The sequence below is a fragment of the Astatotilapia calliptera genome, chromosome 7 (assembly GCF_900246225.1).
Source record: "Astatotilapia calliptera chromosome 7, fAstCal1.2, whole genome shotgun sequence".
Taxonomy (NCBI): domain Eukaryota; kingdom Metazoa; phylum Chordata; class Actinopteri; order Cichliformes; family Cichlidae; genus Astatotilapia; species Astatotilapia calliptera.
In genome coordinates this window covers 63,749,608-63,764,478 of record NC_039308.1, presented here as the reverse complement: position 1 = coordinate 63,764,478, position 14,871 = coordinate 63,749,608, and the positions used below count along the sequence as shown (strand labels likewise).

At 38.9% G+C, this 14,871-nt stretch overlaps 3 protein-coding genes across 3 annotated transcripts; 2 read left to right on the top strand and 1 right to left on the bottom strand.

Annotated features, from left to right (window-relative positions):
• Positions 1-896: 896 nt before the first annotated feature.
• Positions 897-5,099, top strand: ccdc34 (coiled-coil domain containing 34). The gene is made up of 8 exons (XM_026176526.1): positions 897-1,058; positions 1,306-1,556; positions 1,628-1,751; positions 1,864-1,971; positions 2,057-2,215; positions 2,299-2,428; positions 3,283-4,095; positions 5,043-5,099. Exons 2-7 carry the CDS (start codon positions 1,321-1,323, stop codon positions 3,483-3,485), a joined length of 960 nt encoding a protein of 319 aa, XP_026032311.1. The 5' UTR covers positions 897-1,058; positions 1,306-1,320; the 3' UTR covers positions 3,486-4,095; positions 5,043-5,099.
• Positions 5,100-5,360: 261 nt separating this feature from the next.
• rab19 (RAB19, member RAS oncogene family) lies at positions 5,361-8,838 on the top strand. Its single transcript, XM_026176527.1, has 5 exons — positions 5,361-5,416; positions 5,493-5,587; positions 6,190-6,378; positions 6,770-6,953; positions 7,713-8,838. Exons 2-5 carry the CDS (start codon positions 5,537-5,539, stop codon positions 7,994-7,996), a joined length of 708 nt encoding a protein of 235 aa, XP_026032312.1. The 5' UTR covers positions 5,361-5,416; positions 5,493-5,536; the 3' UTR covers positions 7,997-8,838.
• On the bottom strand, positions 8,248-14,021 carry hdhd5 (haloacid dehalogenase like hydrolase domain containing 5). The gene is made up of 8 exons (XM_026176525.1): positions 13,634-14,021; positions 11,864-12,067; positions 11,645-11,757; positions 11,168-11,261; positions 11,060-11,093; positions 10,786-10,960; positions 9,609-9,797; positions 8,248-9,528 (listed from the first exon to the last, which is right to left on the bottom strand). The coding sequence occupies exons 1-8, from the start codon at positions 13,742-13,744 to the stop codon at positions 9,117-9,119; spliced, it is 1,332 nt and encodes a 443-aa protein (XP_026032310.1). The 5' UTR covers positions 13,745-14,021; the 3' UTR covers positions 8,248-9,116.
• Positions 14,022-14,871: the final 850 nt, after the last annotated feature.

The following is a 14,871-nucleotide window of genomic DNA, read 5'->3' as shown; positions in this document are numbered from 1 at the left end:
AATATTACATGTCTCTGTGAAAGCAGCTCTTCTCTTCACTTCCCCGTACAACCTCATTTTGACTGGCCTGCTGGTAATTAGACTCAAAATGTTAAGTGAGAGTGAGACAGGGTGCATGTGCAGGTTAACTTCAACTAAAGGAGCTCTGAGACAGACAGCATTTTATCACTGTAGGAGGTGAACTAGCTGTCCAAACAAGCACTGAACATTGGAATTCATTAAAGTACAAAGTCTACAGTCCTTAATAGACTTATTTTTAGACTTATCTACATTTTATTGATATGCTGACAACATTTAATGATAAGCACCTTGCAATAATACTACCAGAAATGAAGCAAGAGTCCAATCAATATATCTGATTTCTCTGTCTTCCCCACCTTTAGGAATGTCTCATGTAATAAAATATGATAGAAGCAGTCATTCTAATGAACCTCACAAAATGATTGAAGCTTTATCATATTTAAATGTCCCAATTGCCTTTTTTAATGAAGAAACAGCTAAAAGTTTACACACAGTGTATCACACACTCATCACAAACATGAATGTCATGGTAATTTTGAGCTTCATATGATGTCTTTGAACTTTTTTCCAGATTGGAACGGTTGTAGTATACATAGTAGTATATATATAGTATACATCCTTAATGCCTTAGAAAACAAGAATTAAGTTAACAAGTTTAAATTTCTTTTCGGATTTAGTCCTTTAAAGCAAAAAAAAAAAGTGGCCTATATTTTAGTGTAATTTAAACTGGGAAGTAATATACAAACGTGAGATTTTGTACCATTATTACTTTAAATAAAAAGTGGAAATGTGAAGCAGTTTGAGCAGGTTGATTAGGACTGTTAAACTACGTGCGTTTTTGTGGTGTCGCCATGGTTACGACAACAGCGTCCAGCTCAGCGTGGGGGCGTGGTGTATCATGGGAAAAAGTTTGTAAATCACTTCTAACCTCCGCTGCTGCAAACTCGTGATTGGAAGAAGAGACCAGCTGGCCTGGAAAGAGACAGTTAACCTGTAAAATTAAACATAATAGCTCCAGTTTGCATTTGTTTTTTCCGGTAAGCTAGTTTGCTCTGCTAATGTTTCATAGCATGTCACAAAATGTGTTTATGTTGTCGTTAGAGTGAGCTAAGGAGCTGAGCTAACGTTAGCATGCTGCTAAATACATATTTTCATATAGCGTCGTCCGTGTCTGACATTGGAATTTCAGATTTATGTGTCTCATTACCCATTTCTTTTACATTTTACATAAGAAAACAGAAAAGACTTAGCGAACTTTGTTCGCTTTTGTGCTGTCCGCTACAGATTTGCTGGCTAGTGATGTCTGGAGAGAGGCTACCCAACTGCTTCAGCTCGACCCCTCTCAAAGACTTCCATCCATCAAAGGACTTTGGCGACGGAATCCTATCCGACGAAGAAGACACTTTTTCTCTGCTTTCTCCAATCTATCATGACAGCTTCGACAGTGACGAAGAAGAACTGAGATCCACCCCAGATCAGCAGACCACTTCCCCCAGAGAGAGGGATGACTCCAGGCTCAGTATTTCACCATTCAGGTGCTGCAGTAAAGCTTTAGTTCAGGCTTGTTTGCGGCATAGCTAATTTTATATCTGCGTTTATTTTATAGATGTGAGCTACCAAAAGCGATTTCGGAGCAGCCTGCAGCTTCACCTACCCTCAGTGCGTGGGAAATGTGGTTGGTGAATAAAGCAAAAGAGGAGCGTCTTAAGCAGGAAAAGAAAGTAGAAAAGGCATGCAGTCATTAGTCCCATCCCCATAATAGAAAAGTGTTTTTATTCTGATTGTAATTTGTTGTAGTGACCATTTCACCCCAATAAAAGCTCCGTGTGTCCCGTATATTAGGAGCACTTACTAAAAGAAAGAAAAGAAAAACAAGAACGGGAGCAGGAACAGAAAAAGCTCATCATGGAAAACAAGATCCAAGAATGGCTAAAACTTAAAACAGAACAGGTAAACAACTTCTCAAGTAAAATTGTTGTGTTGATCTTCTTATCTGCTACGCTACAGTCTTTTATGTTTCTTGTTATAATTCTAGGAGAGACATGAGCAACTTCTTAAACAAAGAAAGGAGGAGGAGGAGATGCAGAGGCAGCAGGAGAGACGGCGGGAGACTGAACAGAAAGCTCAACAAAAGTACAAAGACTGGCTGCAAAGAAAGAACCAAGAAAAAATAGAAAAGGAAAAGAAGGAGAAAGTAATCAGGCTCTCGTTCAGCTGTCTCTTCTTTTTTAAATTCCAAATGGTTTCTCAGAGATTTCTTTTGTATCTTTTTGACAGGAGGAAGCCTCCCTGAAGGAGGAGCAGGAGATGGAGCGGCGTAGGAGGGCTGAAGAGAAGTTTAAGGAATGGCTGGCAAAGGCGAATGAAAAAAGCAAAGCTAGTCCCAAAAAGCCCAGCTATCCATCAAGTATGTTTATTTGAATTAACTTGGCGTTATTGGGTTTATTTTACTCAAACATCATAATCATTCCATAGAATAGAATAGAATTCAACTTTGTTGTCATTGCACATGCACAGGTACAGGGCAACGAAATGCAGTTTGCATCCATCCAGAAGTGCTTTAGCCATGATATAGATATATTACAATATATATTAGCAATAATATAGATATGTAAGTATATTACAGAAATGGGTCTATTATGGTATGTTATAATGTACACGGTATGAAGTATGTTATGAATATTCTATAACTATAAGTATGTACAGGCTGTAGTGAGTACAAGCTATGTACAGGCTATGAACAGGATATAAATATGAAAAACTATACAGAAATCTGAGATATACAGTTATACAGAAATGTGAACTATGGAAGTTATAAACAGTTTTAGGGTTAAAAGTTATCGTATGTACAGAATGATTATTTACACAGAATTATACAGTAGTGCAGTTAAGATAAGTGAGACATGTGGATAATTTCTACAGAGGCTATATAAAGTGCTAGTGGTTGTGAGTGGTGGTTCAGTCCATGTTATTATTGTGTGTTTGAGGGTACAGTTGTTCATTGTGTGTGTGTGTGTGTGTGTGTGTGTGTGTGTGTGTGTGTGTGTGTGTGTGTGTGTGTGTGTATGTTCAGTCCATGAGTTTAACGTGGGTCAGATGTCAGGAGGCAGAGTTCAGGAGTCTGACAGCTGTGGGGAAGAAGCTGTTCCGGTACCTGGTGGTCTTAGTCCGGAGGCTCCTGTAGATAGACGGTAGCTCATTAGTTTAATTAGACTTCCAGAGATTTATGTGTCACTGTTGCATTGGATTGTTTTTTTCTAGGTCCCTATGACAAATCCTACCCATCGCCCAGTTTTGTCAATCCAATCCCCTGGAAGCCAATCCATGTCCCTCCTCCAGAACCATCCTCCCTCGAGACATCAAGCAAGAAACCTCTGAAACAGAGAAAAAGTCAACAGAGCCTCAGCAACACATTTAGGCTGAGAAAGACTCAGAGTCCAGCACATTTGCAGCAGAAGAGATGACACAGCAGGTTGACGTGTATGACTGTGATGCGGCAGCTTAGTTACGGGCTTAACTGTGATTTCTGCACCACCACAGCTTCTGGGCCAAGACTCTGCTGAGTCACACAAGGATTTTTGTTCTCTTAAGGTGGTTGTGGTGAAGACGTATTTGGTTTATGTTTTTTTTTTTTTTTTTTTAAATCAATGGAATTATTCAAATTTTGATATGATGTTCGTGTGACTAGATATTTAAAAGTCCAGAATACAATTTTCTGTAGATGTACTGCAATACATTTTTTTTATTTGGATAAATGTGGCACAGTCAAAGATCTGTTTCGGTCTCATTCATTCTGTGGTCAACAAAACCACGTTTCATTGCACTGAACAAATAAGGCACCACCCGCATGACAGAAAGAAGGTGGCTGGTGGTCACAGCCAAAGATAGACCCAGCTTGGTCAAGTGCCCCTCACACTTCACACATTGTTCTGTGTCCAGCTGTGCCTTGTTCTTCTGTGGGCTGAGATGACGACAGAATGTAGTGAGGGGGTGGAAAGAGAGAGAGAGAGATTCAGAGCAGTATGCTCAGTCTGTGTTAGCATTTCACTGTGATGCCAATGTGTGAAGCCTGAGGTAAAATGATTTAAATTATGCTTTTCTGGTGTATTTTTGTGTAGTTTCTTCTTGTTCATTTTGTGGTTAACTCTTTACAGTTTCCTGATTGCTCTGGAATGTGTTAGCTGGTTGTAATCAGGGAGAAGAGCTTATGTTTTCTTTAATTGTTAATCATTGTGGGGTGGGCAGCTGTTAAAACAAAGATGTAACGTGATTACATTTTGTCGTGAGTAGTTTTATTGGGTGTAAGGGTGTAGGCTGTTTGCTCTAAGGTATTTGAAGCCTTGTAAATAAAACCTTTCTCCACATGAAAGGTTAGTCACAGGGACACAGAAATTTGAGAAAAAAGTGCTTTATTTTATCCTTGGAAGAAAAAGTCAAACAGTAATGTTACAACTTAAAAAGTAAGAAGCAACATGAGATAAAATAACATCAATGCTCAAACCAATCCAAGCAACCAAAACTGATCAGATGAGAAGGATCTCTTAAATACCTGCTGATCGGACCAATTTAGACACAAGGGAACAAAGCTAATCAACTAATATTAGAGAAGCAAAATCAAGCTTTAATTTAATTGTTACTCTAACCTAACAGTAATTAAAAGAACAACTAAATACCTTACTGAGGAGACACAGAAAATAAATGCATTTAACATAAATGACTCCAGCTATCTTCCTATGATCTTGGAATACGTGGTATCTCCCAATCAGCACTTTCTGTATTAAATAGTGATGCGTTCAAAGACACCTCTTTTGCTCGTTATATGCTGGCAGACCATATCATTGCTTGGAGAACCCAGCACTGCAAAACCAGAGAAATTATTAGAAATTAAAGTAAATCCAACAAATTTAACATACACTCTCAGTGAACTTTATTAGGTATATTTGCTAGTACTGGATTGGAGCTCATTTTGCCCCCAGAACTGCATTAATTGTTCAAATGTCCCTTTCCACCACATCCTAAAGGTGTTCTTCTGGATTGACATCTGTTGACTGTGAAGGCCATTTGAATATAGTGAATTCACCGTCATGTTCAAGAATCCAGTTTGAAATGATTTTGCCTGGTGCATTACCCTGCTGGAAGACGTCACCATAAGAGCACTCAGACCAGCCTGTATTGGACCAATAATCATACCACATTCAAAGTCACTTAAATCACCGTTCTGGCCTATTCTGATGCTCAGTTTGCACTTCCGCAGGTTATCTTGACCATGCCCACATGCTTAAATACTGATTTTTATAGTTGCATGGCTGCAAGTGTAGCAGTCACACCCTCTTAAAATGGGAAGTCTGCACTCAGAGTGAACCTTCAACACTTTTGTTCACTCCTATAATTTACGGTAAGTTCTAGCTACTCATTTTAGCTCGATCTTTAAGAGCCTTTGGTAATGAATGATTGCTGTCTGGCTCTTTCAGGTATTGAGTCCTGTTAAACATACAAAGAAAATCCATATCCCAAGATGCAGTGGTGCAGGTGGGCTGGCAGTTGGAAATCACAACTTCCAACACAGGTAGGAGGCGTGTCTTATACTGCCTCAGAAGTAAACTGAGTGGCGCAGGGGTGTAGCAAGCACACAGAGTGACAGTCTAAAGGGCAGAAGGACAGAATCTACTTGTGTTTCAAGAATGTGACTACTGGTGTAATGTAGATATGGAAACAAACTCCTGATGAAGAAACAGCTTTTGGATTCTGACTAGTCTGTCTCAAGGAATATTGATTTTTATCCCTGCTATGGAATACCTGAGCTGATTGTGTAATCTTTTCTGATTATTGAACAAAGGTTAAAGAATGGGTTTAAGATAGCAGAAGAAAAAAGCAAGCTGCTTCACTAGATTTGACAGATTAGATTTGACAGAACCTTTACTTTTTATTGAGCTCTGGATGGATCTTTCACCAGGGATCAAACTGTCTGTGTTACTTCTGCCAGTAGACAATTGATTTTTCCCTTTCTTTCTCAAGGATGTGACTGCTGTTTGTGTAAATATTCTAAGTTCTTATTGACACAACTTGGAAGGGACCGGTTCATTTGCACTGAGGCCCAAAGGTATTGGGTCTCGTCTTACAGCGATAGTGTTTTTTTTCCCTCTCTCTGTTCCTCTTGTCACCATGCAGACTGCTGGGCCAGAGATTGAAGACTCTTTTGACTTTCTTTTTAAAATCATCTTGGTTGGTGACTCAGATGTTGGGAAGACCTGCGTGGTGCAAAGCTTCAAATCTGGCATCTTCATCGAAAAGCAACAAAACACCATTGGTGTTGACTTTACTGTTCGTACCCTGGACATTGATGGCAAGAAGGTGAAGGTAGATGACTTTTATTTTAAGCACTTGCATCACAGCTGATAGTGCAGTCCTGTCCACATATTTAGGTGTGTGCAATTTATGAGATCCGTGTGGGTGCACTCTTGTCTTAAAGTAAAGAATTCCTTTTGTTTTATTTCTTCAGAGAAAGGGGAGGGGCTGACAAGCTGTCTGTAGTATCCTCGGTGTTTCTGTTAGCTTTCTGGGTGTGTTGATTTATTAGCTGCTAGTTTATAATTCTGTTTAGACATTTGCAGACATTTGTTCAGAAACAACTGCAAACAGCAGACAAACCTGACATCATACTTGAATAACTTAAGAGTTGTACGCTGTTGATCCTTAACCTATTCTGTATAACCGGTTAACCCATATTTGTGTTATCTGTGTTTTGCAGATGCAGGTGTGGGACACTGCGGGACAGGAGCGTTTCCGCACCATAACTCAAAGCTACTACCGCAGCGCCCATGGGGCGATGGTGGCCTATGACATCACTCGACGCAGCACATTTGAATCGGTTCCACACTGGATCAGGGAAGTGGAGCTGTACGGAGCTGCCAGTGTGGTGCTGATACTCATTGGTATGTAAACTGTCTGCACAGAGCAGAATATATTTTTGAGTTGTAGATATTGTCACAAAAAACATGTTACAAAATCAATTCAAACAACAAGACAAAAGTCACTTGCAAAGTCATTAGCAGATCCGTAGATTGTGCTAATAAAGGGATGAACATGGTCACCAAAAAGACTGAAGTAGACTGTGTTGTTTAACAATGTGTTAACAATATGTGCCAAGAAAATATCCCAAACAATGTCACACCAGCAGCTTTAGCTGTTGATACAAGGCAGGATAAATCCATATTTTCATGATTAGATCAAATCCTGATCTCACTAACTGAATGCAGTATTGTTGTATTAATTTGCAATAGGTCAATGACATGAAAGAGCATGCCAGTGAGGGAGAGTATTTTTATGTAGAGTTTAGATATTCTTCTTGTGTCTCTGTAGGTAGTGTATCGTGTAACGTCCACCTACAGACCAAAGACATATGCATAATGTGCTAAAACAGCGATTCCGGTGTGTGACTGTTGTCTGTATTAACCCTAAAAAAATGTATCTTATAGTTAAAGTCTACTAAGTTTGTTGGGAAAGATATAATTCCAAAAAGTCAGAAACATGCCCCATGTTTTTGACGGGTAAAGTTTAAATGTGATCTGAAGACTTGGTTGTAGTAAGTGTTGCACTAAAAGAGTAATTTAACTGAAAATGATACAAATCATAGCTGCAAATATCTGCTTCACTTCTGTTTTTACCAACTCTGGTTCTGTTCACCACTGCAGGTAATAAGTCAGATCTCCACACTAAGAGACAGGTGCTCTTCGAGGATGCTTGCAATCTGGCAGAAGACAGTGGTGTGCTGGCTGCTCTGGAAACCTCAGCCAAGGAGGCCCAGAACATAGAGGCTGCCTTCATTCTTATGGCTCGAGAACTAATGGCACGCAATGGTATGACCATCATAAACGAGTCCTCTGAAAACTCTCCTCAGTTCATGCTGAGTAACAACTCTCACCCGGTTCCTAGTGCCGTGGTTACAGATAAAAAGTGTGGGTGCCGAGAAGGCTGAAGCAGGGAGTCACTCGAAGAGTGGGAATGGAGGCCTGAATACTCAATTTACCTGTTTCTCTACCAGAGAATGGGATGTTATTTAAAGAGAAACTGTGTGTTGCAACGTGTGTGTGAATACTGGTTTTGTATGTTTTGACTTTTTAATATTTAACATGTTGTAATATTATTCTAAGGATAATGAATGTGATGACAAACCACTCCTCTGCCAGAGGACTCTGTACACAGACTCCAGCACAGTAAACACTACAGTTTTACATGTAGCCTTGTGTCATTTTAATCCCTTTTTTTAAGGTTCTTTCACATCATATGGCTTTTGAAGTACAATGCCACAGGTTTAAGTCACCTGCAAATCACACATTGTTAAACCAGTTACAAATGTAAAAACTGTATTTTCAGTGGCGCTGTAACTATAACTGCAGTCTTCTAACAGACATTCACTATTCATTATGTGAAAAACCCTACTGTTAAATTCCACCAACTTCAGAAAATAAGACTAGTTTTTTTCAAAATAAAATTTAACATGCTGCTGGCTAAAGTAAAAAAAATGATGTAATACACTCATAGCTGGCAACTTAAATAGAGCTTATAAATTCATGTTTAAAAAAAATTATTAGGTAAAATATGACAGCAGTAAAAACAAATTAGGACCTATAGGGGTGTCTTTTTTTTGACTGTGCAAATGCCTGAAATAGTAATGTCACAAAACTGTGTCTTTGTACAGCTCTTTCTGAATCAGTCTAAACTTGCTGGAAAGATGTAACTGTGGAGGAATTCCACCTGAAATCCACTCATGAGCTTACCAATACTTAAAGTACTAAAATGTGTAATTCAACAACTTAATGTATGTACTCAAAAACCTGAATTCCTTGACTCAGAAACAGTGATGTCTATTATTGAAAACTTAAACTTTTTTAAAAGAATTCAGCAGTGGTCTGATGCACTATTATGGATGACTGATTTAAAATGCAACTTCTATGTATTTGATATTATTCCTTTTTACAGCTGACTCTATGGCTCGTTATAACATAGTAACACCTACTTCTCCCCTGTAATAATCAAGGGAATGGTTTGATAACCTGTTGCTAATGGTGAAAGGTCAGACTATGAGATGGAGACCCCTACTGTAGTGGCCAGCCTTCCTGCTTAAATACCAACTCAACCGCCTCCTTCACATCATGCACCACGAAGGATGGTTGAGTGAGGCTGGGATCGAAGCGGAAGTCTCTGTGACCATGGAAGATGCGTTGTTCTGTGACTGTTTTCGTTGGGTCTGAGAGCAGCTCCTGTTGGTCTTTGCTGTACACTCCTGTGCACACCAGGATTGAGCTACATCCCTCAGGGAGATCCCTTTCTACCACACGTGAAGCTCCACCTAGTTCTGCTGATGTCATTTTAGGGGTGTCATCAACAGCTGAGGGATCTATACTTCCACCAGCACTCTGAGCCTGCATCTGTGCCTTGGTGTGACGAGAAGACTGGAGGTAGCGATTGTAGAGGTTGGCGCCATATATGTCGGCCATGGGATTATCACTATAAAAAAAAAAAGGACTCAGTTCAAATTATTTTTTAAACTGAATTTCTAAGTGTTAAATGTAGACTGAAAAACTCACCCTATAGCATACACCCTCTTCACAGGCGTGTTCCAGCCAAGTCTTTCAGCCTGTTGTCTAATCAGCAGCTCAGCGTAGTTATAAGTCACCACACTGGGCTTCCCAATCAGAGCCTCGTACTTGAGTTTGTATCCTGTGACCTTCTTGTACAGAGACTCTAAGCACACCAGGAACATACCATGACCAAACCTGTGATGCAAGGAACAGGAAATACAGTATTGTGAGAAAGTTTTTGTTTTGTTCCCTTTCTTAGTTTTTTGCACATTGTCATATTTGTGACTTTAACGTTACAGATCGAACTAATTTTAATATTGGGCATAACCTGAGTAAATACAAAATGCAGTTTTTTAAATGATTTCATTTATTAAGGGAAAAGCTATCAAAGCCAACTTGGTCCAATATAAAAAAACCTAAACCTAATAACTGGTTGTGACACACTTGGCAAGCAAGCATTTGTGGAGGAGCTTTGTGCAACTCCTCTTTAAATAATTGTTTTAATTCAGGCACATCAGAGGGTTTTCAAGGATGAACTGCCCGTTTAAGTTCAGATGCCAAAGAATCTTAATTGGAATTAAGTCTGGACTTTGAATAGACCACTCCATGATCTTCATTTTGTTTTGTTTTTTAGCCATTCAGAGGTGCACTTGCTGGTGTGTTTTGGATCATTGTCCTGCTGGACGTCCTTTAGATGTTGTTCTGGGTTCTTTTGTGACCTGCTGGATAGGTGATGCACTCCTGGGATCATTTTGGTACGCCGGGCACTCTTGGGAAGGTTCACCTGTGTTCCACGTTTTCTCTCATAGCTTTCACTATGATTTGCCTTTGTACCCCTTTCTAGACTGATAATGTCAATGACTTTGTTTCTTAGTGGTTTCTTCAGAGTGTGGCATGATGTGTTGCTTTCTTGAATAATTTTGCCTAATTCACTTAACTTCTATTGAAGAGGTTTCTTTATTCAACAGGTTTCTCAGTAATCAGGCCACTGTGGCTGGTGAAGTTGAACTCAGCTCTCAAATGTGGTTACTCAAAAGTAATTCATGATTTAATGAGAGATCGATCACTTTTTCACACAGGGCCAGGTAGGTTTTGATAATAGTGCTTTTCCATGGCACTGTATAACAAGAATACTGTAAAATTTGAAGGTTGTAATATTTCAGACTGTGGTGTTGATGTGTACCGGGGATTCCAGGCCTCTGCCATCCACAGCAGGTCCATGTTACATGCCAGGACGGGGATGTGAGGATAATGCGCTGAACTCCAAGTGCTGCCTGGGTTCCCACCAGTTAGCAGCACGTCAACAATAAGCTGGAGGTTGGTCTCCCATCTAATAGGCTCACCAAATAAAACAACAGCTGCAGGACCAAATAAAAACAAAACATACAATTAGGCCACATTACCAGAAAATCATTAATTCTCAGGGATTATGTAATGACTGCGCAAAGGAAACATACCATCTATTGGCCGTAAACCTTTAGTGGGCGGCACCTGAAGGACATTGTGCAAAGTTGGGAAGACGTGTAACTGAACTGAACATAAATGGATTAAACAGTATTACTTACAACATCTTTGGGTCTTCTATTGTGATCCACAACATCTAGGACTGGGTACGCTTCTCTGAGCACATCTATAGTAACAACATCCTGAAAGCCCAGGCTGAAGTTTGGCGAGTTAAAGTCAAACCGGTTGAGCAGGAATTACAAGCTGGAAATATGTAGAAAATCTTAACAGTGTTTTGGGTATTTGGTGTTTTTTTGTAACATGTTTTCCAATGTTTAATTTACTGCATTTCTTTATATTTCAAATAACAATGTTTGACTTGAATTAAAAACAAAATCCCACTAACTCAAAAAAACAAAAAAATCTGTTGAAGGGCTTCACAGAGACTGTCAAGCAGTAAAGGGAACAAAGGGTGAAACGATTAAACACTGATAACAAAGTGGAACATGGAGAAAAACAAGTGAATAAACAGAACATTCAGCTTTAAAGGTCAACATCCAGAGTGCAGGCACCAGATTACCCGAGTTATTGCAGGATACTTATGAGCGACTTCCTCTACTGGACCCTGTCCGGAGACCAGCACACGCATTTTGTGGAACTGGGTAAACATTCGCAAAGGACTATGGGATAGCATCACCTGGTCTGGAGACACCTGAGATAAACAGAGTCTAGAATAAATGGCTGATATCAAAGAATATTAAAAACAAAATACACGAGACAAAGCAAACTGATAATGTTTTAAAAGGCTCTCAATTTACCTCCACCTCAAGCAGATGTGACAGATGTTCCGCTTTTGTCTGCCTCATGCAGTTCCCAGCATTAGTGACAAACACCACAGGGACCTTGTATTTTCCGCTGTGGTCCACCAGGTTTTTGAAGCACTGCTTGGCTGCAGGGATTGGAGTCTTGCCTCTCACCAGCACCCCATCAATGTCAAAGAGGAGCCCGAAGGAGCTGCTTGCCTGAGGAGGGAGCAGGCGACAGAGTGGGGACATGTGTAGTATGACAACATAAGGTTACTCATTAACTGATACTGCATTCTGAGCAGTCTTTGAGAGCTCATCGCTGCAGGCACACTGAACTGAGTGAGACTTTGATCCCACTGCAGCTTCTATGAGCTATGCAGCATAGTTTTATTAAAGTTAGTGATTGAACACTGATGAATTGATACTAAAATAATCTATACCGTACTATATACTATAGTATACTAAAAATACAATGATCAATGTGTGCAGTGAGTAGCCTCAGCATGCTCTCCTGCTGGGACATTCAGTCTCTGGCCTTTTGCTCCACCATCTTGTAAGTTTCTACATATTTATAATAATTCCTCTGAGATTTTAGCTTATTATATTAAATAGTTTCCTAGATATTGTTTAAGAAAGAGCCCATCCACTCACTTTTTTCACACACTGAAATCTAAGGAAATATTCAAATATAAATATCTCAAAGTTCTTTCACATTTCTTACCATAAAATTTATTGAGGATCTGCGTTTGACAAATAAAAATATGAAAAACATTCATGCATTCCTTATAAGTCCCTTACAAGTTTGGTGTGCATTGTAAACATAAAAAATTACTTTATAAAAATGTAAAATGTGGCACATTTGTCCTCTGGCCTCTCCTTCAAGGTCAAACAACATCAAACATTCAGTCTTTTATCTTCAAAATTATGTTTAGAATTCTACTGCCATTGTTTGTATTGGCAACATTTAGGAAATGATATTGGTATATGGGGACTAAAAATAATATAGTCTGCATCCAAATGATGTTATATTTGACCTCTGACCTCAAGCTTTCTTTGTGGAGTTGACTCCAAAATGTATTATATCGTTAAAGAAAGTATTATCAAGAAAAAAGAGCTGCAAGTCAGTACCTATTATCCATTACCCACTCCTACATAATATTTTTATAATCAAATTAAACATCTGTAATCCTACCTTTACCTAATTTTTACTGCACTACAAACAAACAAAGAAAACAAAATTCATACATACAAAATGTAATACTTCCCTTAATAGCGGGTAGCCTTGGTGGAGGTTTGCACTCTGAGTGCTTCTTCTTGTAAAATACAACTACGTCATTCAGAAATTGTGAGTCCTCTTTCCAATGTGATTTTTTATTAGCAGTTTTCAAATATGGCACTCTGCAGGACTGCTTGACTTTTTTAGTTAGCCAATACCCAGACACATGAGACAAATGTGAAGTTGTGTTCAAACATGGTCTGAGATTTCAAAGTGTGGAAAAAGATTTGAAAGTGGGTGAATGGGCTTTAACAAAAGAGACTAAAACTTCACAGAAATCACCGGATATTTCCAAACTTTAGATTAGAATATTTATATTTAAGTCAAAGATGGCTGAGCAGAAAATGTTTAAAAAAAAAATTGGATAACTTGAGATTGAATACTCTTCTGTCAGGATACATTTCTTTGACAGGTAGCACTGAAATGGGATGGAGCGCCACCGTGCTTTCAATCAGCACTCCCTTCTCCACTCTCGTTAATACAGTTTGTACAAAGCGTTGACTTACATGGCTATAACATCTTGAGGCCGAAGACTGGGTGTTCGCTTGCTTTGCTGCTCCCTCGCAGCTTGATTTCAGCAGCTGCCAGCCACTCTTTAAATATCTCACTCTCTGCATTGTTTCAGGCACTTTAGTGGAAAAGGCGACGTGTAAACAACAACAACAACAGACACGGCCGAGCTAGCTTTAGCTGCGCCAACGGTAACGGCTAACTTAGCAAATGTGACCGCTGAAGAACCGGGTCATGATATTTTTATCAGTCTAAGTCAATACCATACTCTGCGCTCCTCATACTGTAATATACGGGTGTATACCGAGGAGCGGTACAATTTGTCATAGCTCTGAGGACGCATGCGCAAAGAAGCAAACCGTTGAACTTCCAGGTCCAATATTACGTCAACAACGGAAACCCACACGTTTATCATTTTTGTAGAAATGAAAGTCACTTTCTAACTTACTAACTTTGAAACTCAATAAACTCTGTACCTGAACACAATACTAATATTATTATTTATTTATTAGTTTCAACATCATGTATAAATAACTGTAAATTTCATGGCAAAGATACAAAACTATATTATCTTTAAAAAAAGACCCCAAAATATTACATTTTATGATTTGCATGTTTGCATTTCCCCCCTCTAATTTTCCTCATTTCTGACACATTTCATGTATAGTTGTATAAAACAAAACGAATATACGAATAATTATTATTTTTTTGTACATATTTTTTCTTGATTATTTGCACTTAGTTTTACAAAAACTTTACTTAATTTTATCTGGGTTATTATAACCAGTAGCAAGGTTTGTTGACATTTTTACCTACTTCAGTTAGTTTACTGTCATTCTCCTTTGCAGATGCCTTTGTGCCACCCACCTCCACCTCTCATCACTCAAACTCCATTCAAGCCACCTTCATCTCAGCTCCGGGGGTCCTGCTCTAATCCCTTTTACAGCCAGGGTCCATTCGGCTGAGATAGGCCATCGGAGTCTAACCGTGTATATTCTGTTCATCGATAAATCATTTTCATCCTTTCTAATAATCTTTCCTTATTGAAACGCTTCTATGTAACACATTAGTAAACATAAGTTCTTATATATGTCATACTTTTAAAAAAAATACATGATTTTAAAAGTACAAATAAATTCATATTCAGTAAACTTTGAATAGTATGTACTTGTTTCAATAAAGGTTACACATTTGATGTGGAACATGAACGTCTGTTCCATGATCCCAAGATGAC

Bases quoted from the DNA above. Each gene is read 5' to 3' on its own strand.
- ccdc34 (XM_026176526.1), top strand. From the start codon at position 1,321: ATGTCTGGAGAGAGGCTACCCAACTGCTTCAGCTCGACCCCTCTCAAA. The intron at 1,972-2,056 runs GTAAACAACTTC...TTATAATTCTAG, and splicing joins TAAAACTTAAAACAGAACAG to GAGAGACATGAGCAACTTCT. The intron at 2,216-2,298 runs GTAATCAGGCTC...TCTTTTTGACAG, and splicing joins AAAAGGAAAAGAAGGAGAAA to GAGGAAGCCTCCCTGAAGGA.
- rab19 (XM_026176527.1), top strand. From the start codon at position 5,537: ATGCAGTGGTGCAGGTGGGCTGGCAGTTGGAAATCACAACTTCCAACA. The intron at 5,588-6,189 runs GTAGGAGGCGTG...GTCACCATGCAG, and splicing joins AATCACAACTTCCAACACAG to ACTGCTGGGCCAGAGATTGA. The intron at 6,379-6,769 runs GTAGATGACTTT...TGTGTTTTGCAG, and splicing joins TTGATGGCAAGAAGGTGAAG to ATGCAGGTGTGGGACACTGC.
- hdhd5 (XM_026176525.1), bottom strand. From the start codon at position 13,744: ATGCAGAGAGTGAGATATTTAAAGAGTGGCTGGCAGCTGCTGAAATCA. The intron at 11,262-11,644 runs GTATCCTGCAAT...GCCAAACTTCAG, and splicing joins GTAGAGGAAGTCGCTCATAA to CCTGGGCTTTCAGGATGTTG. The intron at 11,094-11,167 runs GTAAGTAATACT...AATGTCCTTCAG, and splicing joins ATAGAAGACCCAAAGATGTT to GTGCCGCCCACTAAAGGTTT.